Source organism: Phalangium opilio, unplaced genomic scaffold (assembly GCF_054372755.1).
Source record: "Phalangium opilio isolate 3A_F unplaced genomic scaffold, DU_Popi_V2 ptg000329l_1, whole genome shotgun sequence".
Lineage (NCBI taxonomy): Eukaryota > Metazoa > Arthropoda > Arachnida > Opiliones > Phalangiidae > Phalangium > Phalangium opilio.
In genome coordinates this window covers 5,128,202-5,153,537 of record NW_028324226.1, presented here as the reverse complement: position 1 = coordinate 5,153,537, position 25,336 = coordinate 5,128,202, and the positions used below count along the sequence as shown (strand labels likewise).

The following is a 25,336-nucleotide window of genomic DNA, read 5'->3' as shown; positions in this document are numbered from 1 at the left end:
CTTCGTGTATACTTCCCTTTTGTGACAGGAACTGTTCAAAACCGTCGCGATTAATTTCTGAAATAATTTTATTAAAGGAACAGTTCGGGTAAACATAAGTTTATACCAAGAAGTGATATCTAGTAGGGAGAATGTCTAAGATGCCTAAGTATTCGCGCGCCATAGTCCCAGTCCCCCTTTCAAAATACAAGGGGGGACGTAAAAGGACGCCGGGCTATTTTGTCTCTCCTCAGTCGGAAAATACAAGTAATTTTCGTCATTCGCGTGGCGCTGACGTGAGTTTTCAATAACCAATGAGATGCTGGTTGTAGTTTAGAGGCAGGCGGGGATTAACTCCGGACCTACGTTTGGACTGGAAATGCGGCGAATTTATACCTTTTCACTAATAAACTAGATATCACTTCTTGGTATAATGTTATGTTACCTGGACCCTTCCTTTAAACAAGAAATAAAATCGATAATCTAGATTTTTTTCCATGATTTCATTTCCAGGTAAAAACTCTGCAAATCACCAACTCTCACACCGCCCTCGATTGCGTTCGACTAGTCCTTCGACAGCTCTTTTTACCAGTAAGTTATACATTTATTTCTCAATCATAAATTAACATTAACCCCTGCGGATTTTTTTTAGAAAAGATTTTTTTATCTTCGATAATATTTTATCTAATGAAATTCTTTTACTTGTATTTGTTAATGAAGGATGAAGAGGCGCGAGACTATCAGTTATGGGTGAGAACGGGTAAGGACGAGAGTCCTTATCCGTTGGTCGGACATGAATTCCCATTTTGCATCAAGATGAATCTGATTCGCGAATTATTGCGTCGTTCCGATTTAGACGTAAATGTTAGTCACGTGACCACCGATTCGAAATGCGCCTTTATTCTACGGAGACGATTGCAAAGTAAGACATGTTTCTTTATTTTTTATTTAATGTCGTGATAACGGTAAAGATAAATTGAAAGGGGAATAGAAAGTTAGTTCTTTGAAATAAGGTACTTTGAAGTTTTTAGGGAACTAAATTTGATTTTTGGTTTGGCTTATCTGTTATGCCCTTTTTTGGTTTAAATGTGTTGTATATTCAAGTTAATTATATTAAACTTGTAGCAAAGTCACCTGGCGTTGCCTGTCGGGTATTTTTATTAGTTTTCGGAACACCATTTTTCAAGATGGCGGCGGATTGAAAAATCTTTCTTAGTGCTTGCCTACTACATAAGAGCAACGTCCCTGCAAATTTTCAACCTTCTGGGCTGGGCCTTTGATTATAAGTCAGTTAGGGCTTTGATTTATATCATAAGTTCATAAGATATGTTTCATAAGTTTTTCACTGGTTACTGTGAGCTTGTCATGAAGTGACGTAAGTGAAAGCGACGCCTGGTGAGGCTCTGTCATAGGCTTAGTACAGACTAATTAGGAAGATGGAAGTCCTGCAAAACCGAGTGTAGTCAATTCTCGCTTGTCGTTCTCGAACTACCTCTCAGTAAGTCTCTAGCATTACGAAGTATCGATAGTGTCATACTTATGGAACATATCTTATAAACTAATGTTCAAATTCATATACACATTCTCATGGTTAAGCTACGGCTCCTCTTGCTAAATTATCTCTGGTGATACTTATAAAACGTGACCTTTTCAACTTAGAGCCACGAGGACCTCCCTGAAACGTAAAATTTTGATTTTAGTCGCTGCTTAACCTTAAGGTACAATTCTAAAAGATCAAAGGTACTTAGGGTACAGAAATGCCAAGCTTATTAACCATGCTTGATTTGACTTTGAAAAGGTCGCGTTCATATCGGGTATAATTTAAATTAACTTTGCGTGTGTGTGGTCGACATAGGAAGTAGTGATTATTGAGACATTGAAGTTTTTTTTTACAATTCGTGAATCGTGACTTGATATAAATTGTATCAACTTAATGGTAATGCGCTTATGTTGTTTCTATTGTCGTGTGATAACTTGATCCGCATACCTAAGTCATACGTAATGTAATTGTACAGTTAGTTTTTCAAGATTGTAATGATGATTCAGATCTACCTACGATTAGGTAAGAAACTTTTCACAAATGTAATTGTTACCAAGAAAGGACCGAATTTGTCAAAGTTAAATTACCTCGTCTAATAAATATTGTTACTGAGGTTTGAAAAGTTCATAAATCCAATACTTTTTGAGGGTCGCAAAAGATTTACGATAATTACTATAGCAAGGTACCCACGCTTCGAGCCTTCGACTTAACTGATAGTTAATGGTCATAACAACTGGTTTGACTTAGTATAAATAGTTCTGGAGGACTTCTTAGTTCAAGATTTGAAGTAGAATGTGTCTTAGTAGAGAAATACTATAACTGAACGGTTCTATGAAGTCTTTTTAAAATATGTTTCTGAATAGTCGGCCATAAGTCAAACTGTGTGGAAAGTGTCGAAGAACATGGGGTCTGCAATATTTACTTACGGAGATGTGGGCTCCCAAACATTGATTAGCCCCTAATACGAGGAAATAGTTATACATGGTGGAGTAAGACATATCAGCCTTCAATAGTTTTAAATCTAAGAACGTTATTGAACCTTTATCTAGCAGAAGTGTACTATTAAATGAGTAAAAGTGTGCGTAAGCTGTTAAAGTAAAACTAAATACTTTAAACGTGTGTTATTACTATTAAAATATTTAGGAGCCTTTCAATGTTTGGCAGCCCACATCTCCGCAACTAAATGTTTTTTGCGGAGATGTGGGACCTTATGTAAACACCATGTACGCTGTAATTTATAAACAAACATTCCATAGTAAAACAAACAAACTTTGCTTCTGTTTTTGAAACTGTGTAAGGAAAAGCTAATAAATGGTATAGTTAAAATATTTTTTAGGGCGTCAGGACGTTTTAGTAACTTATCTGGCCACCATTTTTCAAAATGACAGTGGTTTGAAAAAACCGCTTTCTTAGTACTTAAGAATATCAACTACTTTTCTGCAAAGCGAGTTTCAGCATCGTTGGTCAAGAGGTTCAAGATATACTTGATGGATTTCGCAGATATACCTTTAGATTAGGGCGAGCCAAGTTTAAGATTTAAAGGAAAGCATCATCTTATATCTTAGTGCGAATTGAACTCGGCGCGGCATTGAAACTGCGTGTGTGTTTCAGTGATGGGGCCCCGTAAAGTTCCAAGTCCAAAATCAGTTCTTAGTTATTAACACACCAGCGGGTTTTGATTCATAGTTTTTTCGGAGGTAGGCATTTAGTACGTGCGCTGGTGCTATCTTGGAGGGGAGATGTGAAATGGAGTAGTTACCAATAACCTTAAGTTCATAAGATATCTTCCGTAAGTTTGTCACTGGTTACTGAGAGCTTGCCATGAAGTGATTGAAGTAGGTCATTCACGTAAAGCAAGGTCTGGTGACGCACATTAAAAGGCTTAGTGCAGACTAAATAGGAATAGATGGACTGCAGAACTAACCGCGTATAGTTAATTCTCGCTTGTCGTTCTCGAACTAGCTCTCAGGCTCTCTCTAGCATTACGAAGTATAGGTAGTGTCATACTTATGCAGCATATCTTATTAACTTATGCAATGACGTAGCCTCTGTACATCCCATCAGGTAGGGTCGTACGGTACGAAAACGTTGAGAAAGCCATCTGTGTCTTAAAAATTGAAGCTAATTCATGATAACTAGCTTCTATTTTAAAATTGCCTTGCATGGCAGCACTTAACAATCCGTTACCAAAGCTAAGGGCGTGCTCAAGGTACTTGAGGCTTTCATTGCCCTGCAACATTTGTTCTCCATTTCACCTCTCTTCCTCCAAGTTACCATCAACCCACCATCGCGGCCGTCAAAGAAGGAACCCTCGGCCTCTCATGAGCTGCTAAAACTAAAAGTTAATCTTTTTTCTCTAAGCTAAAACGGAGTTAAATGTATATATAGCTAAATCCCCCGTATTTGGTCGCCTCTTTCTTAATACTCCTCTCATCTTTTTCCGAAAGCGTAGTTAAAAAAACCAAAACCGTCTTCCCACGATATAGTTTAGGACCTAGACGGTGTCTATTTCGACCAAAATAAAAATGTGTGTGTGATGGTGGTTATATGACGGGGCCTCCTTTTAAATCATCCAAGATATGGTGAAATAGTTTTGATTCTATCACAATTTCATAAGCTATGTTCCATAAGTTTGTCGCTGGCTACTGCGAGCTTGTCATGAAGTGGCGTAGATGAAAGCGACGCCTTGTGAGGAGCTGACAAAGGTGTTATGTTTTTGTTATATGTTTTAAGTCAGAGACAATTACAACACGTCAAACTAAATCGGACTCAATCTTGACTGTGACGTCTTTTTGTTGTCCATATACCCATCAATGTCCCGGTGGTCAAAAACCAGACTGTTTTACCCTTGATCGGATTTAGTATAGATTTAAATTTGTTGGCTAACGAAACTTCAAAAGGATCCAACAAATTCCTAGCTAGCTAAAAAACCTCGTTGCATAACAAATTAGTAAGCATGATCTTTATATTTAAGAAAATGTTTGTTACTCGTGAACATGGTCTACTTAAGAAACTGTTTGTTAATGTTTAAATGAGTCGTTCAGACATATTGGTATAATACACAGGCAAGTGTTTCTGAAAGGTCTGTATGAAATTATGGAGGTGTTACACTATGGGTGATTTCGAGTTAAAAGTGTAATTTATGTGACATTTTGTCCTTAGGGGGCCACCCTTTTTCCAGTTATGATTGCAGTATTTTGTGGATGACAACTTAATTAATTTTAATGTGCATTGTCTCTCAGTTTCTTATTTAAATTTAATAATTAATTGGTCATTCGTAAAATACTTCATCCAATCATAACTTGAAAGCGGTGTCCCTTGTGCCAAAATGTCATAAAACATTCTCGACCCAAAGAACATCCCCCGGCCTTAATTTCGTACAGACCTTCCATAAAACTCACGTTTTGAGTGAGATAAAACGGTTTAGCGTGCAAATAACTATTCCTTTTCAAGAAAATATTTTCTTTTTACGGCTTTTGATTCTAATTAAGTGACACGGGCCGTCTCTTAAAAACGCACCAAGCTAAAAAGCAAAAATAAGGAGAGTTAGATGGATTGTGTGAAAGGAGCGAATTAATTTTTGAGGCCCGATGCTGAATAGAATAACGTTTCCAAGGTTGTTACTTGATTATGGAATGAGTTTCTCGCGTTTTTACACACTGAACCCAACACTAGCTAGTAGCATAAGTTTATAAGATATGTTGCATCCATAAGTATGACTCTACCTATACTCCGTAATGCTTGAGGCTTAAAACGGATCGAGCTAGTTCGAGAACGACAAACGAGAATTGAAGTCCTACACTCGGTTAATTTTGCAGTCCATCTTCGTATTTAGTCTGTACTAAGCCTTTAACAGCGCCTCACCAGGCGAGAATCTATGGCCTACGTCACTTCATGACAAGCTCTCACAGGGTTCGTAAGGAACCTGGATAACCTGAATAAGTCAGGGATATGTCAGAGATTCCGTTAGGTATATCAAACCATGCTTCGAGCAATACTAAATATGAGCCAGGTGTAATTATGCAGTGGGCTCTGGTAAACACCTTAAAATGGTCAGGGATATGTCAGGGAAATCGTTTGGGATATCAAACCATGCTTCGAGCAATGCTAAATATGAGGCAGGTGTAATTATGGAGTTGGCTCTGGTAAACACCTTAAAATGGTCAGGGATATTGCCAAAATTTGGTCAGGGATAACCTGGAAAAGTCAGGGATTTTCAATGTAAAATTTTCGTTCCGAACCCTGGTCTCAGTAACCAGTGACAAACTTATGGAAGATCATATCTTATTAACTTATGCTAGTAGCTATTTGGAATGGAATGAAAATTGCTATTCAATAAATAATATAAAAGAAAAATCACTTTTTTTTGTTACACTCCACCTAGGCTAATCTTTCTTCACGCTTATGTAGCGTTAATTTGTTTAGGGGGAACCCAGCCTAAGCACTATTAACACTTTTTAATGAAGGCTTTTCGTAAGCTCATTGTCGTACGGTCTAGTTTTCCGATTACGCCCAAAGGTTTGTCATTAATTTGAATTATACGGACAGACAACCTTAGTGGTTTCGAGTTTTTATTTCTTTTTTTTTTTTGTACAAATGGGTGACAAGTTGATAATTAGATGTTAAAAGAATTGGCCAAGGAAGTCTCGCTTCTCCTCGACTTACTTGTTATCGCCCTAAACCTTAATTATAGCATTCTTAATTAAATAAACATTGGAATACTCTAAGGAATATTATCGATGGTATCGTTGTATACGTACAATTATAACTTCCTGGTTTTTGTTAACAGGTTTGGTAGTAATTGTATTGACAACAATGTTTTAGATAAAGACAATATTTAGGGTTCGTTTTAAATTTAATCGGCGGCTTGTTCTCATTGTTATTAAAAGTATGTTTTTCATTCTTGCGTTATGCCTACCAGGAAACTTTAAAAGTCTTTTTACTTTTTAACATAATCAACCTTTCTTTACAAAGTTACACTTCATTCGTTTTATTATTATTACGGTTTAAAATTGATAGAAATGAACGTAAATTTTGAAACAGCGCAATCTTAAATGACCTAAACCTGCAGTAAACCTAACCTTAACCCGACCCAAACTTAACCCAACCGAACCTTAACCCGACCCCAACTTCACCCAATATAACCTAAGACTCGAGCACCTTTATACTTTATGTCGAAATGAAGACATCGGCTAAACGGCGAAGTTCAAAAAGTTTTGATAATTTAAAAAAAGTGTCGGGTAAACTTTACCAATACCACATTGGAACCCTCAATTAAAATGTTATACAGCTATTAATTTTAAGTTATTTTGTTTATTCTAAAAGGTCCTTGCTTCCCGAAGAAATCACGGAAAGGTAACCGTCGTCAGACTCTTATCAATTGGCCATTCAAACGTCAAGTATCCAAGTCCGATTCAGTTGACAGCGCGTTGCCTTCCTCTCAAAGTGGCATCTTTGGTTGGCAAGTTGCGAATGCTTGGAATTCTGGGAATCTTCCACCCTCTATTGTGGTAAGCGACAACGCGACTCCAAAATTGTGGGACATACCTAATCCTTAAAATACTTTGCGTTCTCTAGAAAATCCTTTCCCAGTTGTACTCGAAAGGTCCCCAGACAGTGGGCATTTTTCGTAAGTCCGCCAACGCTAGAGTTCTGAGGGAGACCAAGGATATGTTATTGGCTTCACCAAGTTCGGAAGAGGATTTGTCCGGATTGGATTGTTTGGAGAATTCATCTCCGGTCGTTTTGGCCTGTTTGCTCAAGGAGTTTTTGCGATCCTTGTCCGATTGCCTACTTCAATCTTCTCTCTATTACGAGTGGTTGGATGCCCTTGACCCCACGGATGATTGGAGGACGCGGCAAAATATTTCAAGGTATGTTTTTAATATTTGTGGCATACTTTCCTTTGTTACAATTTCAAATTTTCGAACCCAATTAAATTTGTGGTCTCTTCTCTCTTTCGCTTTACAGTTTATTGTCAAAGCTCCCGCCTTTGAATCTTCAACTTTTGAAACATTTGCTCAGTGTACTACATTGCGTAGCCCAAAATTCTTCCGAGAATAAAATGTGCGCCGATAATTTGGGCGTCTGTATTGGCCCTAGTCTTTTGAGCCCCGCCACTCTCTACTCCTCCACCTTACAAAGCGAAGTAAGTTTATTCTTACCTTATCTTGTTTTGTTTGTATCATTTTGAACCCTAATGACCTTATGGGTCGGGCAGGAAAGAATTTTAAGTGTAACTCGTAATAATGATATCTTCCATTATTTTTTTTTTCTTCTCTTTTAGGATGTTTCGAAAAAAGTGCCAAAAGTTATCGCTTATCTAATCGAAAATTACCCGTCTCTCTTTGGCGAAGAACAAAGTAAAAGTTCCTTTAGTGGAAGTTCGACCAGTGAGAGGAAAGATTCTGGTATCAAAGAAAGGGAAGATAGCCTCCAAGATGCCAATGGAGGTATGTTATTTTTATTTTTGCTTTGTTCTTACCGACCTCGAATGCCTATAAGTGTTTCATCAAACATACAAACGAATTATGGACGTATTTGCGTCCCACGGTATAATAACAATAATACCTTTCTTTACAGAATACCATAGAGACGATTCATCTTCCATTGACAGCTTGGATCGTGATTTATTCTATCAAGACTTAAACGAGCCATTCAGTCCCAAACCAACGTCGAAAACGAAAGTTTCTTTAACAAATCTTAGTCGCGATTCTGGTCTGACTTTAAGCGATAACCAACTTTACACACCCGAAGAAGAAATGGAACAACAAAATAATCGGGACGGTGGTGAAACTTCTGGTGTCGACTCTCGTAAAAATTCAGTCGGTTCCAACATGACAAAGAGTGTGCCGCACCAAATGGACACAATGGGTACGTCGTCCAATGAAATAAGTTGTATGAAATCGGGCTTCAAATATAACGGAATCGATGGGTCATGCCACGATCTCGTACACCGAAGACGTTACTTGAACGACGAGTTCTTCAAAACGTTATCCTCTCTTCCGCGTCAAAATGCCTTTGATTCAAGCGGTTTTCAAACCCCGAGACGTGATAGCCACGGTCCGGTTAAACTTAGGGACCACAAGCGTCTATCGCGTAATCGTCGACAAGTTCAATCTAGTTTCGAACCCTTACAACGCGGTTATAATGGCGGACAATCTCTATGGAGAAGCGCGTCGGAAGAGAGTTTGATGCGCAAGTATTCGACATGCGAGACTGCGAATGACTTTCAAAAACGTCCCGCGATGCACAGGAAAGGTCGGGCTCCCTCACCTCCCAGAGGTAAAAATGGTAGAACTTTGTGCCGAAGTCAAAGAGTGGAACCGGACATTCAAGCGGTATGGTTCGCCAATCATTCTGGCACCATGGATTGGAAAAGAAGTCAGTCCACGTCGAAAATCGACCAGTTAGTCAACGGAACGCCTATTCAGGGTAACTCAGTCTCACCAAGTGATGAAACGGACAGTTACGCGCCACAGTTAGGGGACATGGGTTCAATTTCGTGCGGTGAATTGCACATCTATGAAAACATCAATAATTTAAGGTAAGCAATCGGCGACATTCCAATCCCTTTAAAACTGTTAGAACAGGGTGGGGACTTATTCCCGAGGAGGGATGATTAATATATGCACCATTATAGTTCTCCAAATATAGTTTTTCCTTTTAACTTATTAAAGGAATAGCGACGTGATTTAAAAATGATCTCAAATCTAAAGAAAACCTTACTTTTTTGAGAGTTTAAACTCTTCTGATTCCAAAAATATGCTTGATAAATATTTAAATTTGAGGGAAAACACAGAAAAGACACTTCAAACATTTGAAATTTGGGGGCAAAAGCAAATTTGCGGAGAAGATTTTTGGCGGGTTTTTCTCCTTGATACGTCACTCACGGCATCTTGCGGGAAAGCCAAGCGCGAGCGCACGAGACTCCCGAGTCTACTAATGCCGCGCGAATCTGAATAAAATAGGCTTAACAAGGCGCGGCGACACTAACAGGCGTCACGTGAGCGATATCTAGAGAGAAAATTTCTCCTTACTACGTCATCAAACGAAACAAAATTTTAACTAAGCCTTTTCCAAACACAATACTTGGATTGCAATTTTCTAAATTGCTACGAAACCAAATAAAAAAGTAAACATAATAAACTAGATTTTTCAAGCATTTTTTTCGCATATTAAGTTTGTGGATGACGAAAATTATGTCACTAACACTTTAACAAAATTTTTTTTTATTAGGCACACGAATAGAATGAGCCCCGGGTATTCGGAAGAATTCTCGAGCCATTGCGCGAGTACGCCCAAGTCTAAACAGGAGCCGCCTAGTTACGAAGAAGCCGTGTGTAGGAGGAATATCCTCAGGAGAAGAATTCAACCCCAAACTTCCCTAGAAGTCACTGATCAAATGCGACAAGAACAAACGAATCTTAGCGCTCGCGCCCGACAACTTTACGAAGAATCTCTTAAATTGTACAACAATCAGGCGTCAACCAGCCCTTCATCGGATAAAGGTGACCTTCATAGGGCTGTCTCCGTTAAAGTTAGCTCTTCTGATGAAAGCACTTGTAGCAAGTAAGTCCTTAACTATTCATCAAACCTACGCAAATGAGAATCCTAATATTATAAATAATTCTTGCAGTAGGTCAAGTGGTGTCAAGCAACGTAGAGCTACGAAATTATCCCACAAGGCGGCTGTTAGATCGCCATCCGAGGGTGGGTCCTCATTGCGTTTCCGCCAATTACCGCCGGTTCACGTGACGGATGAACAAATTAGCGGCGTTCGTTCCCCCAAGAACAAAGTGATCGCTTTGCAAAGGACTTGGCGCGAGTGTCCCGATGTTCCGGATGACCTTCAAGGCAGTATTAACTGGAGTGTCGCTCAGTTGAGGAGCCTGTTCAACCCGCCAACATCCGCGAATAGCAATACTTGTAGTACCAGTAGTACTAGTAGTAATTCGACTAATAATACTTCCCCAGGTCTAGACAAGGACAAGTTAATGCCTCCTCCGTATCGACCGCCACCTCCCACCAATGATAACTTGCTCAGAGACCATAAGCGATTCGATCATGATAAGCCCATTGTAGAAGAATCGTTTGTATGATTGTTGTTTGTTTTAAAATTGATTGTTTGTTTGTTCGTTTGTTTAATAATCACTTCATCTACCGGGAAATAGTCGTTTCGTTTTCATGATGAAACTGTATAATCGTACAAAATGCATATTGTCTTCCTCATGTGCTTGTTCCCTTGTTAAATTTACCGCTATATGACGTCATAGCAAGATTAATGCGTCGCCTACCGAGTATGCAGTGAGATAAAGGGAGGGTGAAAGCTATCTGATGTTTCCATTTGAACAAAGTTTATGAATTTTTAAATTGATATTGGAACTAGCTAATAGTTTTTGGAGTTCAAAATGGTTTCTTAGGTTTAAAATTGATGAGATAAACAAGGAAAATATTTCTCTTAGTGATTTTAAAGGATAGCAAAGAAAATAAAAGATTTGGGTAGTTTCACCTTCCCTTTAACCAAACTGTTCATCAATTACGCAAGTATTAAATAGCTCACAATGATTGCTGAAGTAATCCAACCAATGCTGTTAAACCTACTGTGTTTCAGCATTAATATAAAATGGTGCTTAAAAATAATCATAATTTTCAAAAATACATTGAATCTCATTGTTCGTTTTAAAATCTAATAATATCTCAATCGAATCTTAAAGCATCCATATTTTTAAAACTTAATAAAATTCATATCATTAAAATTAAACATCGTGTATCTCTCGTCATAATTCATAGCCCCCGATTTGATAATTAAAAACAAAAATCATTAAATGAATTGTAAATTTAGGGCGATTTTTGTACAGAAAAATTTCCCCCTATATTTTTTTAAGATGGCCGTCATACATATTTTTAAACAAACAATAATTGTTAATTGCCTACCATTGGTCAAGACAAATTCATTTATCATAATTATATTTAAATGTGTTTTTATATAAATCCTTGTACATTTTTCGCCCCCCCCCTCCCCTTAGATCTAACGCTTTAAGGATGATTAATTGTATAGTTATTAAATGAAATCAAAAATTTCAATTGAAGAGAAAAATGCGCTCAGGGTTAATTGTTTTTACGAATGTTGCAAAAATTTATATTAATTTTTTTTTTTAATTTTAAATTTATATTAAACATGTTATTAACCCAGATATAGACCTAAATAAGCTTAGAATATTAATTTAGTTGTCATTTCCGAAGTCTTAGAGAGTCGAGAAAGACTTAGGAACAAAAATTAGTTAGGAATTAAACAAAGCTTCAATAATTTTGCAGATTTTTTTTATATAAGTTTCATTGATTTTGCTCAATAATTTTTTTGTCTCTCTGGTCTTCCGTTAACGCGAATCATAAAATTTATTAATTCCCAATTCACTTCCACCCACCTCACAAAAATTATGTAAATTTATACAAAAAACCCAAACTTGTTCTGTTCGTAATACTTTTTTAATTTGAAAAAGAAAGATTAAAAGTTAAGAATAAAAGTTTTGTATTACGCTTTTTGCAGAAAAAAGAAAAAAAAAATTGTTCAAAGTTTTTCTTTGTTTTTGAAGTTATAGCCTCCAGTATTATAATATTAAGAATTTTTTTACATGTCCGAAGATTTTGGAAGATAGTTCTTAATGCATAATCAATATTTTTGTCATTAGCAGGTGAGTTCTCAGGACTGGGGAAAAACAGTTAACCACCACAAAGCGTTTGATTAAATCTTTCAGTTTTTGAGGCGACGCTGGTTTATTTAAAAATTTACCCAAGTAACCCTCTCCTATGGCAGTAAGTTGTTAACGTTTTTTTATTGAATTCTTTAAAACATTTAAGCTTTGAAAATATTTAATTATGTCTAAATCCATCAATTAAGTTTTTTATATCGTAATTTTATATGTAAGTTATGTTTTGTTTAAATTTCAAGGCAGGAAATTCAATAATGCTACATAGGGTTATTATTGAAGTTTACGCAGTTACTAGGCTTCAAACAGACATTAATTATATTACTAATTAAAGCGCACACTATTTAACGATTTAATCTAATTACAGAACGAAAGTGCGGAAGCCGCGGTCACCCGACAACTTCGTCTTGGGTTTTTACCGGTAATTGTTTCCAGTAACTTTTTAAGTTTTTTATTTCAGTTCGGAATTTTAAACATTTCACCTCCTATTGCTTGGTCAAGTAAACTTAAACGTACAAGTTTTTAAAGACAACCTTAACAAAATAATTATTTATTATCGAGCACAGATTCTGGTTAAATCCACGTTTTATATGTGGAAGGAGTGTTATACTATATTTTCAATGGTTATTTCATGAAAACCTTAACAGTTCTATTAGTTTCAAGCTTAAGTTTATAAGATATGTTCCATAAGTATGACACTACTTATGCTTCGTAATGCAAGAGACTTAACGAGAGCTAGTTCGAGAACGACAAGCGAGAATTGACTACACTCGGTTTTGCAGCCCATCTTCCTATTTAGTCTGTACTAAACAACCTTTGACAGCGCTTCACCAGGCGTCGCTTTAAGAGAATCTATGACATTTCACCTGTACGTCACTTCATGACAAGCTCTCAGTAACCAGTGACAAACTTATGGAAAATATCTTATGAACTTATGACAATATTCAAAGATGAACTTATGACAATATTCTACAGGGCCGGTAGGCCCTTGTAGATATGACATGACACCCTTCCGTAATGTTAAACAAAAAGTCACACCTTTTAGGGTTAGCGTCCCATAGAAAAAGCATTAAAAAAAATTCGGTTTTTTAAGGAAATTGAGACAGGCCATACGGAAAAACTATAGCGAAGTTAGTTTTAGGAATGCTTCTAAATTAACAAGCATTTCTTAAATGAGAAACTTACGTGTTTCGATTTTTAATTAATGAATTCTAATTTTTGTAATTTAACTAATTAAGATAGTACGTCAAAAATTTACTTTTGGGTCAGAAGTCAGCCTAACCTCCTAGCGCGTTTAAACTTATTTCCCCATTTTCGTTCTCATTGATAACTAGAACGGCCTAGCTTTTTGCGTGCTAACAAGTTACGTTGATAAATTTCAAACGTTTGCTTTTATGTGGAAAATTCCTAATTTCATAACAGACGACAGTAAGGCAACTAAAATTAATTACTTTGGTATTTCATCCGAGCTTGAACATTTTTATTTGGATTTGCTAATTATCTATAACACCCTTAAGAACAAATACTTTGTTATCAGGTCGAATTTTCATCTAAAAAATTAATTCAGGTAAATAATTACAGTTAATAGAGGTTTTTATATCTTTTGAAGTAAGTTTTTCGACGTTCTTTACGGCCAAGGCTTAGGTTGTATTTTAGTTAGTCTATGAAATTATAGTCTTTATAGTGTCTGTCCTCTTCAAAGATTATTAAAAAGGCTTATTTCCAGCTCTCATTTGTTTTGGAATTCTTTATATAGTCTGCTCCGTTTTATGCTAGAAACATTTCCTAACCAGGCTAACCCCAGGTTTTTTTTTTACTGTATTTACCATGTGCGCTTCCAATTTGAAGTAAAAAATGGCATATTTATTCAAATTATTAAGGTGTTGAAATAAAGATAGTGCTTTTCACCCTTTGAAAAGATCGAGAACTTCAAAATACTACTGGAAATGACAAAAAGTTCAATGTGTTTTCCTTACGGCAGTTTTAAGAGTCGTCGTGTTTACGTTAGCGCAGTTAATTCAACATTCTCATTTGAGGTATACAAGGTTTCATTATTTGTTAATCTCACTAAAATGCTACTAATTGTGAAGGTGTGTGATATAATTCCTGAAACTCAACCAACGTAGAGGACCAGATCATTCATTAAAACAATTTCTATACTATTGAACCAGTCAGTATGTTATGTTACGTTAATCATTTTAAAAACCATTTGTTACCAACAGTGGATTTTGTTAATTCATAAATATAACAGTGGTGCTGGTTAATCCAGGAGGACAGCGTCGTTATGTAATTTAATTAGTCAAATAATTTCCATGTTTACATCTGCGCAGATTTTTCAAACGTAACCACGTCAGCAACGGAGGGTTATGTTGTTCACTATTTCCACAGTTCACATTGCCGTTTGTTTATTTGACTAAATTGCTATGAATTGTTTAGGTATTTAATTTAATTACTGTTATTGAAGCCAAAGTTGCTAAACTATAGAATCACATCATTCATTAACATATGTTATAGATGATCTTTATGTTACCGAAAATTTAGCACGGGGTGTGATAAAAATTGAACGCAATGTGTTGGCAAGAATGAAAAAACTCTTCTGAACTTTACTGTAAAGGTAATTTGAAACTCATTTTATAAGCTAAATCAACACTGCCAAACCTCAATCCTTCATAAATTTAAACTTAATTAAGTATAATTAGCGTGAATTTAAAGATGAAATGTACATATTTTGGATGAGAACTCGAGTAACTTAAGATTTAAACTGGACAAGCTGTTGGTATAGCCCCATGTTTTCTATTTCACACTTAAGTTAATTTAAATTATCTTTAAAGTCCATTTATAGGCGCGAAATTCGAAAGTGTAGGGTAAAATAAGATTCAAAAGCTCCACTAAAAATTGCAATTAACGTGAAGTATATATTGAAAGTCATTTTATAACCTAAATGTACACTGCCGAAACACAATCCTACGTTAATTGTCACTCAATAAAATATAATTAACGTGAAATTAAACCAAATATATTCATTTTTTGGATAAAAACTCAAATAACTTTTAATCTTATTTAAAACTACCCAAGCCATTGGGAAATCCCAAGGTTTTCTATTTCACACTTAAGTTAATTTAAACTATCTTGAAAGTACATTAATTGGCGCGAAATTCAAAAGTTTTGGGTAAAATAATGACTGGCAAAAATGTTAAACTTCACTAAACGTTCCAATTAGGGTAAAAAATGCCAATAAATTATACTTTTAAGCTTAATCCACTCTCCCGAACCGCGCTCAAATTAAGATTAAAACATCACAAGTTTTTCGCACAGCCACAGATGTTTCCTATTTCACTTTCAAATTAATTTAATTCATCATTAAAATACATCGAAAGGTCTTACATATTTTAGGGTAATTGCAATTAAAGTTAATATTCTATCGAAACTTGTATCCACACTAGATAAACCGTTAAATTAAACTTAATCAAGTATAATTAATGTGAAATCAACCCAAAACACGAATGTTTTTGGGAAATTCATGGATTCCTTATAATTAATCTAACAAATTATAATTAAAACTACACTTATCTTACACTCAGGCTCCATTTTCCTGTTTAATTCTTACACGTAAATAAATTGTCATTTAAAAGCATTTTTCCCATATTGAAAAGAGAGCCATTGAAAAGGAGCGAAACTTAAAAGTTTGGGCGGGATGTTACAGTATTTGTGCCTTTTTAACAAGAGTATTGTTACAATTTTAACACTACCAGACTTAGAAATAGCACACGTCCACTGGTCCAAAACCAGTTTATTAATTGCTTGGACCAGTTTTTTAATTGAAAAAATTAATAATTAAGTTTTTTGATGGGAATTGAGGCGGGACCAGTTTAAAAATTCAAGCTTTCTTCCAATTTCTACTCTTAACTTTTCTCTTTCAAACACAACAAACCGTATCACTCTAGAGTTTAGACCCAAATGAAGGGCTTTGCCAAGTGGTACCAGGTTTTGGTAGTGGTATTAAGTTAGATTTAAAACTATACGGCAGTCGGCAGTCTCGGTACGATTGGAATTTTGAAGTCTCGCAGAGTCAATTTAGTCAAACCTATCATTTATGGTCAAACTACCTTGAACTTTCTCGCAAGTGGGCTAGCGCATATATATATCAACAAAAAACTTTACAATGGGACCAGTAGAAAGAATATTATGGTAAGAGTCACTGGTCCTAAGGACCAGTTTATTTTTTATAGACGTTAGGGGTCACTAATCCTGAGGACCAGTTTATAAGACCACGTATTTCTAAGCCTTAACAATACAGACCTTGTATTTCTAATGGGACCGGCAATACCGCAACACTGAGCCGAAAAACCAGGATGGTAATTGGTTGGGCCTATCGGGAGAGGACATTGAAGCACCAAAAACATACCGCGGTGTCACGTGTCGAAAGTCAAAGCAACCTTCACCACTATAAACCCCATGACCCGCTCAATCTGGCAATCTTTGAAAACTTTGAGGTACTTCCGGTCCCTTTTGATATACAGGGTCTTCAGTGTAGCAGCTAAGTAGTAGAATTATAGTAGTTAGTTTCGTTTCCTAGCAAAATGCCAACCTATTCAAACCAGGACAAATTGGACAAGATGTTTATTTTGGGTGAAGGTCGCAGTAACGTTCAACTAAAGGCAGTGCTTTATGCCGAACTGTTTCCACACCGACAACATCCGGTGCGAAGCACCTTTGCCGACATTGGCGAGCACCTTCGTGATTTCGGTAGTGCAAGATCGTGAATGTAGAAGAGACTGTATAGTCTGTAATGAGGATAGAGATTTTGACATCGTAGCACGTTTTGAAGCCAATTCATGCTAATAAGTAATAATAGAGCGGTGGAACAAGAAGTTGCACTATGCCTTTCTACTGTTTGTGCCAGTTTACAATGGCATCACTACCGGCATTATCATACCCCTTACATCATGCCTTAACGGACGAGGATTACCTAAGACGGCAATACCATTAGTCTTACCAGGCGTCATGAATTTACTGCTTGCAAATGTATTGCAAGACATGGACAGTCGTCTGCCTCAACCACAATGGTAGAAACGTCGAATATTTTCGTTGATGTGTTTACCAAACAGTTAAGAAGTTTTAATTTGAGGCCCACGTTCTAAGACCAATCGTAGGACTGTGCTTTAAAATATTTTGTTGTGTTCAGGCATATTCTCCAGTATTCTTTTTGTAACTTGTCACTAGCATATAATAATCATGAATTCCAGACATTTATTTACACGCTGTATAATTTAGTATGACATCAGCCGTTGGCAGTATTGGGGGTTGTACATAAAGGAAGGTGTTGGTCTGATCTCGACCACACTGTATATGTATAGAGTGTACGATACAAATAAACATTTTTATTCTATATTTTAAATATTGTAATTTTTAAACTTTATCTTAAATAAAGTACAAATTATATGCTTATCGAAATCTATGTTTTTTATATAAGTTAAATGTAATTAACGATACATAAGTTCTTCTTTCAACCCAAAATGTATGACGGTAGAGCTAACATAATTATTCAAAATTTAATTACATTAAGACTGAAGTGACAGATATTATAAAAAAACGTCTTGGTTTGGACCAAGGCCGAAAAAACAAACGATATGTGTGAGGTTTATCAATTGGCTGAAGTTTCAGATATTGCAATTTTTTTTAGTTATTTTTATCCATTTAATCCTTAAAAAATATTAAATTCAATCAACTGATTTTACTGTTAATCGATCTATTCCCTCTAAATTAATTGAAAAAATTACATATCTACGCTTTTTCAAGAACAATTACATTTTCCGAAAACATTTTATCATGAAATTAATTATTTTGAAGGGATTTCGTGTAAGCACCTTGACGGACATAGATTTAATTGTTGCTGGCTTGACAAATTTTCAAATTTGCACCCAAAAATAGTTCAAATCTGTAAGTTGCTAAGAAGACTGATGTTCAAAAAAACATGATAATTTAAATTTATTTTGTTCAGACTAGTTAATAAACTAAATAACTTATGTCGTCTATTTAAGACAAAGCAACATCGTTTATCCTGTGTGGTTTCATTTAGTAGGTAGCTATCTGTAACACTGGACAAATATGATATCGGTATATAACCAAAGGTAAGGGTAAAGATTGCATAAAAAGAAATACGTTTCAGTTCCAAAGGCTTGTTATATTCATCTCCATTCATTACCAGTTAAACGAAGAAGGTCACACTTAACTTAACCCCCCCCCCTTCCTCCATTTCCCCAATATATAAAATTTTACAATTTTAATTGTATCTGAGCCGACGCAATACACCCAGCAAATATTACCATATAGGTCGAAACCTTTTCACGTGACATTAGTGAACGGTACATGACTCTTCGGACTTGCCCGCCAACCTTAATAACCTAAAACTATAAAACGTTCGTGTACAAGAATGATTATTGTTGTGGCTTGACACTCGCTAACGCCTGAAGGACCGATCACTCAGTCCAATCGGTGTACATTTGTAAGAGAGTAGACCATTTTAGAAATTACATAAAGAGAATTAAAACACAGGTGTGATGCCGCCATTAAGGTCCTCTCTCTCGCCTAGAAGCACCGCTATAGGCAGTGAAAGTTGACTAGCCTCCTGCCTGCAGTCAACTTTGTTACCGTCTGGCGGTGACCCTTGGTGCGAGGGAGAATACCCAATGGTGGCCTCGCCACTGTGTGTTTTCCGAAATGGTATTTACGCGTGCTAAAATGATTATGCGTAATACGTTACCGGTGTACAAGTAACGCCAACAATGTAGAAAGGGGTGGTGACGTTTCAAATTCTAAAGTACGAAGAGGGAAATTGCAGTGCAACCTTTACTTCATAGTCGCGACATTGGAAATGTAGCATTTCGTAGTACGAAATTAAATGTATGAATTCGTGCAACACCCTGCTTTGGAATCCACTTTTAAAAATTTACATTTTCCTTTCGAATTATGTCAAAGTTCACTTGGTCTTTTTATACAGAGTATTTCAAATATTCATTATTGATCCCTCAGCACGTACTCCCTTCAAAATAATTAATTTCATGATAAAATGTTTTCGGAAAATGTAATTGTTCTTGAAAAAGCGTAGATATGTAATTTTTTCAATTAATTTAGAGGGAATAGATCGATTAACAGTAAAATCAGTTGATTGAATTTAATATTTTTTAAGGATTAAATGGATAAAAATAACTAAAAAAAATTGCAATATCTGAAACTTCAGCCAATTGATAAACCTCACACATATCGTTTGTTTTTTCGGCCTTGGTCCAAACCAAGACGTTTTTTTATAATTCAAAGATGAACTTATGACAATATTCAAAGATGAACTTATGACAATATTCAAAGATGAACTTATGGCAATATTCAGAGATGAACTTATGGCAATATTCAAAGATGAACTTATGGCAATATTCAAAGATGAACTTATGACTATATTCAAAGATGAACTTATGACAATATTCAAAGATGAACTTATGACTATATTCAAAGATGAACTTATGACTATATTCAAAGATGAACTTATGACAATATTCAAAGATGAACTTATGACAATATTCAAAGATGAACTTATGACAATATTCAAAGATGAACTTGTGACAATATTCAAAGATGAACTTATGGCAATATTCAAAGATGAACTTATGACAATATTCAAAGGTTATTTCGTCAACAATTCTATCAGCAGCAGAGCTGCTCCTGGTTTTATTTGTTTCAAGTTCTGAAAGGTTATTTTTGGGGAGCATCTAAGTACCCCTTTCATATCTGTTAAACAAATTCCTCCCACAAATAAAGTTGAACTTTTATAATGTAAGAATTTCTCGGTGTTTGGTGATTGCACGCGAGGCATTTGGAGTTGTTTTTGTATGGATAAGCGATAATGCCACCTAAACTAAAACCAGTCTCACTTCGGGAAACGTATTTTCCAGATGATCCCTTGGGCTAGCATTTCAAGCGATACCGAGAAAGCCGCCGGAGGAATTTTGGGTCACGTTTTCAACGTCCTTAGCAAGGATCTTCGTTTCGAGTTCAGTGTTTTTTTTTTTACTATAGACATTTACCTTAAAATTTCTCTTCCTACTTTTTTATTTAATACCCAAAAATCCGTTACCTATACCGTTTCTACGTTTCCCACCGTGTGTTACTTGGCACTGCGATTGAAGGAAATGGAAGGGTGGTTTTGTATTAGGGTGTAGTGTCAAGGGATACGCTGATATTTACTGTTAATGTGATTATATGTATTAGTATTTTGATATAATATTTTTTTTTATGTCTCCTTCCCTGTTGGTCGGCGGTCGTTGATACAGGTACGAAACCGTTGTGCCCGCGGACAATGAATGGGGTCGTGAACTCTCGAACGGCACTTGGACTGGTTTGGTTGGAATGGTAAAAAGAGAGGTATAATAACATTTGATTCTAATCGAAGAAATTGATAGAATTGTCATTTTCAATTGCAATTGACTTTCAAAATTTTTTGAGTTATTCACCAATATCTACGTCATTAAATTTTGATATTCTGATAATAAATGTCAGGAAATGATTAATTGGAGGCTTATAAGGCCACCTGACAATGTATTCGGTAATGGTCAACGGCACCCGGCGTAGTCCGTCAGCTCATCGGGACATTTTTATTAGTTTTCGGGGCCCATATTTAAAGATAAGATGGCTTCAAATCGAAGCCCAAAAGCCATAAGGCCCGTCAATATAATATTGGGAAACCAGTATACTAAATATTTGTGAGATCAGTTGACACACAATCAACGTTATTCCATAAAAGTTTTTACTTTTCCGGCCGCCATTTTAAAAGATGGCTACAAATGGAAACCCAAAAGCCTGTCTATAGCATTTAGGGAAAAAGTGTACAAAATATTAAAGACATCTGTTGAAATGCACGGGCGTTATTTCATAAAGAAGGCTTTTTACATTTTTGGCCGCCATTTTTCAAAATGGCCACGGATTGGAAAAACCTTTCTTGGTGAGTGCCTACTACTTAAGAGTAACGTCCGTGCAAAATTTCAGCCTTTTAGTTAAAGCAGTTTGGCCTAATCGTTGGTTAATACGAATTATACCATTTTTGGAACACTGATCATATTTTATAAAATTTTATGATTTACATTTCACCTTCTGGATCTCGAAAACAACCTTTGTTACGTTTGAATCTTGTCCTTTTCAGGAAATCGACATTATCATGGGACCCTTTGTACCTGACGAGGAACGTATGGCTGGAATGGAGATCAGTCCAGTTTACCATTCCTCAACATTCGTTCTTTTGGCATCAGCGGGAAGGGCACAACCGGGTAGTATCTTTGGATTCTTTCTGACCTTCGATTCCGAAATATGGATTTGCATGTTCGTGGCCATGTTCCTCATGATGACTCTGTCCTCTGTTGGTGATTATTTACGAGCCAAGATGTTTCTCAAAGCTCCATTGCCGTATAGTCGTTTCTTTAGCCATTATCTTTGGATGTACTTGGCCACTCTTTTCTACGAAGGTATTTATGTCATCGACTTCTGAAACTTTGACTTTATTGATTCATTCCATCTTTAGGAACCGACCGAAGTCCAACTCGGTCGGTCAACCGAATGAACTTTGGTCTTTGGTTGATTCTGATGATGATTTTGATGAATGCCTTCTCTGGACAACTGAAAGCGGTGCTTATGGTTCAAGTGGATGATTCTGTCATTCATTCTGTCAAAGATTTGGCTGAGCATCCTGAGATTGTTCCCGTAATTCCTGATGAGAAGATATAGGACTGTTCACGAGCCGAGCTGAGCGAGCTTTTTAAAAGCTCGGCTCGGCTCGAGTCAAAAAAACGGCGGCTCGGCTCGACTCGAGCCGAGCTGGGTCTTGGCTCGGCTCTAGCTCGGCTCGGCTCGAAAATGATCGAGCCGAGCCGAGCTGGCTCGATTAACATATACATGATTAAAAAAAATTGCTACTACTAACGTCAAACTTGAGAATGACTATAAATGCCATCCCATGTTTAGGAATGTAGTGGTTCAGTAAACCCCGCTCTTTAAAATATGCTCAAGGTTAGAGACGAGAGATTTTTCCCACGCTTTATTTCATGTAAAGATACAACGGAACGCTATTGGTGGAGAGAATAAAGACTAAAAGGAAAGCACTATATCAGTGACTAAGCTCGCGAGCCGGCTCGCGAGTCGGCTCGGCTCGATGCCTATCGGCTCGGCTCGGCTCGACCATAAAAAAGCTCGCTCGTTAATTAATCGAGCCGCAAAAGTGGCGGCTCGGCTCGGCTCGAACTCGGCTCGCTCGTCACGAGCCCGAGCTGGCTCGAGCTCGTGAACAGTCCTAAGAAGATATTCACCAGTTGCATGAGCGTAAGTATGAAAAACGTTACTTTGATTGGCTAAAATCAAAGCGTAGAGAAAGGGATACGGAACGTCTTTCTAACTGGGTGATTTCATTGGTTTGTAGCACCGCCACGTTGGGTGCCCCAATATATCTCGTGTTTATTTCTATGCGGGTTTTGTGGGCCGGGCTTGAGAACTTACTAGCCAAGATTGGATGATTTCATTGGTTTGCATTATTATAATTATTATTATTACACCACGGTGGGTGCGCGCTAGGTTTAACGCGCAACGACATACATTATTTGCGAGATAAAATTGGTCATACATGATGATTAGTCTAGCTCTTGAGTCTCTTACCACAAAATCCGCAGTCCTAGATTCGTTGAGAAAATGATTAAACAATGATTCCTATTAGCGATATGTATCCCTAATCGTATCCACGACGTGATTTTTCCGAAATTTTCGCCGTATCGATTCCGACTCGCAAGAATCCCAATATCTTCCGAAGCCAATGATTAAGATCCACTTTGTTCTTATCTCGACACAGGATTCCTCTTTTGGGGACTATTACGGCGTTTGGAGCAACGCTCTGTCATGGAAGAGTAAGGGCAAGGAGAGCATCATCCATCCTTTCGCCTTTGCCAAACCGGACATTTATCAAATGGTCAAAGACGGAGAGGCTGTGGCCGTCATCGACCCGGCCGTTGTCAGGATGGCCCTCTCCTATTTCTGCACTCAATTGCCCGGTCATCGTAACTTCTATCTGGTAGAACAAGTTTGCAGTGGATATCATCTGGCTTTCGCCGCTTCCCCCAAAATGGATAAGATCTTCTTGAAAAAACTATTTCGCAAGTAAGGCTTTCTATCCTTAAAGGCCGACTTTCAGTGAAAAGGGTTCTAGCGAACTGAAAACCGAGCATCGAGACTAACAATGGACAGACCTTGCCGATTTTCGAATCTCTGCTGGAGCAAAAGTTGGAAGGGTTATATAGCTAAGTGAAAGCCGTGCAATGTGGTTCTAGTGAACTGAAGATGTTCGCTAGAACCACATTGCACGGATTTCAGTTAGCTAGAATCCTTTTTTTTTCTGGAAGTCGGCCTTTAAGTTTTAAATTCAAATTACCTTAACTTCTTAACTAAATTAATACCAATTTTAATTGCCGTACAATTATAGCGTAAGTTTATTAAAGAGTGACACTTAATATCATAAGTTTATAACATATGTTTCATAAGTATGATATTACCTATACTTTGTAATGCTAGAGAATTACTGAGAGCTAGATCGAGAACGACACGGGAATTGACTACACGCGGTTTTGGAGTCCATCTTCCTATTAAGTATTTGTCAGCGCCTCACCAGGCGTCGCTTTACGAGAATCTATGACGTTTCACCTACGCCACTTCATGACAAGCTCTCAGTAACCAGTGACAAACTTATGGAACATATCTTATGAAATTATGTCAATAGTAAGTCAGCTTTATGACATTTCACAAGCTCTCAGAGTCATAAATCAGTGTCAAATTATGAGTGTATATAGATGACACTAGGAATTCTTATGGACTCAAGTTGAAGCAACTTCCCAATATGGGTGGGCAAGTACTTCAGTTATGCCATGTTAAAGAAGGGTAATACAAGCTCCACCCATTATTAGTCGCATAACCGTGGAATAAAAATTCCACGTGCCACTTCTATTATTTTCTTATTATATTTTTACCTTTCATTGTGCTATTGCTATTTACCATATTTATTGTGTAGAGTGAGGTACATGTTGGAAGGAAGTTTATTCAGCCGTTGGTTGTCGCAAACCAGCCGCAATTACTGGAAATGCGAATTGCAAGACACTTCCCAAGAAGATCAAGCCATGGAAATGAAACATTTGAGATCTATATTCTATCTTATGTTAACGTTTCACGGAATCGCCTTGTCTGTCTTTGTGTTTGAGATTGTTATAAGCGGGAATTTTTTCAAAAAAATTTGAAACCTAAATTCAACGGAATATTATTGACAGTGACGTCATGTCCCGTTAAATAATATTCCAATAATTTCTAGTCACGTTTAAACCTCTTAAACGCGCGCAATCAGCATCTTATGAAAAGTTCTTAGAATAACAGCGGAGGAACTTTGCTTTAACTAACGATTAAAATTCTGTTAGTACTAATCAGGAAGCTAGTTTTCGATAATTAGAGATGCCGTAGAATATTATTATCGGCCAAGTTTCAGTAATTAATACGAAAGTCATCTTAAATGGCTCATTGGTAACTTAAAACATGCGCAAATTACTTTGTTAGTCCTTTTGCTTCAAATTCTACATGGCTTTAGTGTTAGAAATGGAGGAACACTTCTCTCTAAGGAAAATAAAATTATAATCTTCTGACCGAAAAAAAAATAATAAATACTAGTTTTCAAACTAGGTAATAGGTGGCGATAGCATCACAATTCATTTAATTTCTTAAATCTAAAAAAATCCACGTGTATGTAAGCGGGAAGCTGTCTATCAACAGAGAGAAAAGAGGTAAGATGGAGCGGTAATTTGATGATGATGGGCAATTTGCGGTAATGAAAGTCTCCCACTGTATCTTGCGCACGCCCCTACCTTCTGAAGAGGTGATTGTTAAGTGCTGCCGCGTAGTGCCATTGTATTGTATTGTTGTAAAGTAGCTTCTTTAAGACACAGGGGGCATCATTTATGTTTCCGCACTGAACGGCCCTGCCGAAACGCTGTGCATAGATGGAGGCACAGACTGCAACGTTATAGGGATGGAGATTACTACTCCA

At 36.8% G+C, this 25,336-nt stretch overlaps 2 protein-coding genes across 15 annotated transcripts in view; both read left to right on the top strand.

The window, feature by feature from the left end:
* The window catches only part of LOC149610469 (uncharacterized), a 103,651-nt gene extending 91,557 nt beyond the window's left edge, over positions 1–12,094 (top strand). For all 3 annotated transcript variants that reach the window (XM_089859473.1, XM_089859472.1, XM_089859471.1), the window contains 9 exons: positions 493–570; positions 700–901; positions 6,845–7,029; positions 7,097–7,392; positions 7,490–7,667; positions 7,806–7,971; positions 8,102–9,065; positions 9,758–10,090; positions 10,158–12,094. In XM_089859473.1, coding sequence (XP_089715599.1) covers positions 493–570; positions 700–901; positions 6,845–7,029; positions 7,097–7,392; positions 7,490–7,667; positions 7,806–7,971; positions 8,102–9,065; positions 9,758–10,090; positions 10,158–10,620 — 2,865 coding nt within the window. In that variant the 3' untranslated portion in view covers positions 10,621–12,094. The remainder of the gene's footprint in view (positions 1–492; positions 571–699; positions 902–6,844; positions 7,030–7,096; positions 7,393–7,489; positions 7,668–7,805; positions 7,972–8,101; positions 9,066–9,757; positions 10,091–10,157) is intronic.
* A 932-nt stretch (positions 12,095–13,026) lies between these two features.
* Positions 13,027–24,984, top strand: LOC149610468 (glutamate receptor 2-like). Of its 12 annotated transcripts, none has more exons than XM_089859494.1 (13): positions 13,027–13,795; positions 13,985–14,032; positions 14,109–14,264; positions 14,319–14,402; positions 14,559–14,664; positions 14,743–14,842; positions 20,175–20,272; positions 20,553–20,643; positions 21,419–21,737; positions 21,794–21,994; positions 22,571–22,587; positions 23,108–23,412; positions 24,317–24,984. In XM_089859494.1, exons 7-13 carry the CDS (start codon positions 20,175–20,177, stop codon positions 24,537–24,539), a joined length of 1,254 nt encoding a protein of 417 aa, XP_089715620.1. In that variant the 5' UTR covers positions 13,027–13,795; positions 13,985–14,032; positions 14,109–14,264; positions 14,319–14,402; positions 14,559–14,664; positions 14,743–14,842; the 3' UTR covers positions 24,540–24,984. The 12 variants fall into 12 exon arrangements, 10 of the variants coding, with proteins under 10 accessions (XP_089715620.1, XP_089715621.1, XP_089715616.1 ...); XM_089859490.1 differs by having other exon boundaries at positions 13,029–13,795; positions 13,985–14,075; positions 14,148–14,264; XR_016376762.1 differs by lacking the exon at positions 13,027–13,795 and adding exons at positions 23,824–24,027; positions 24,099–24,186 and having other exon boundaries at positions 13,802–14,264; positions 24,317–24,421.
* The last annotated feature ends 352 nt before the right edge of the window (positions 24,985–25,336 follow it).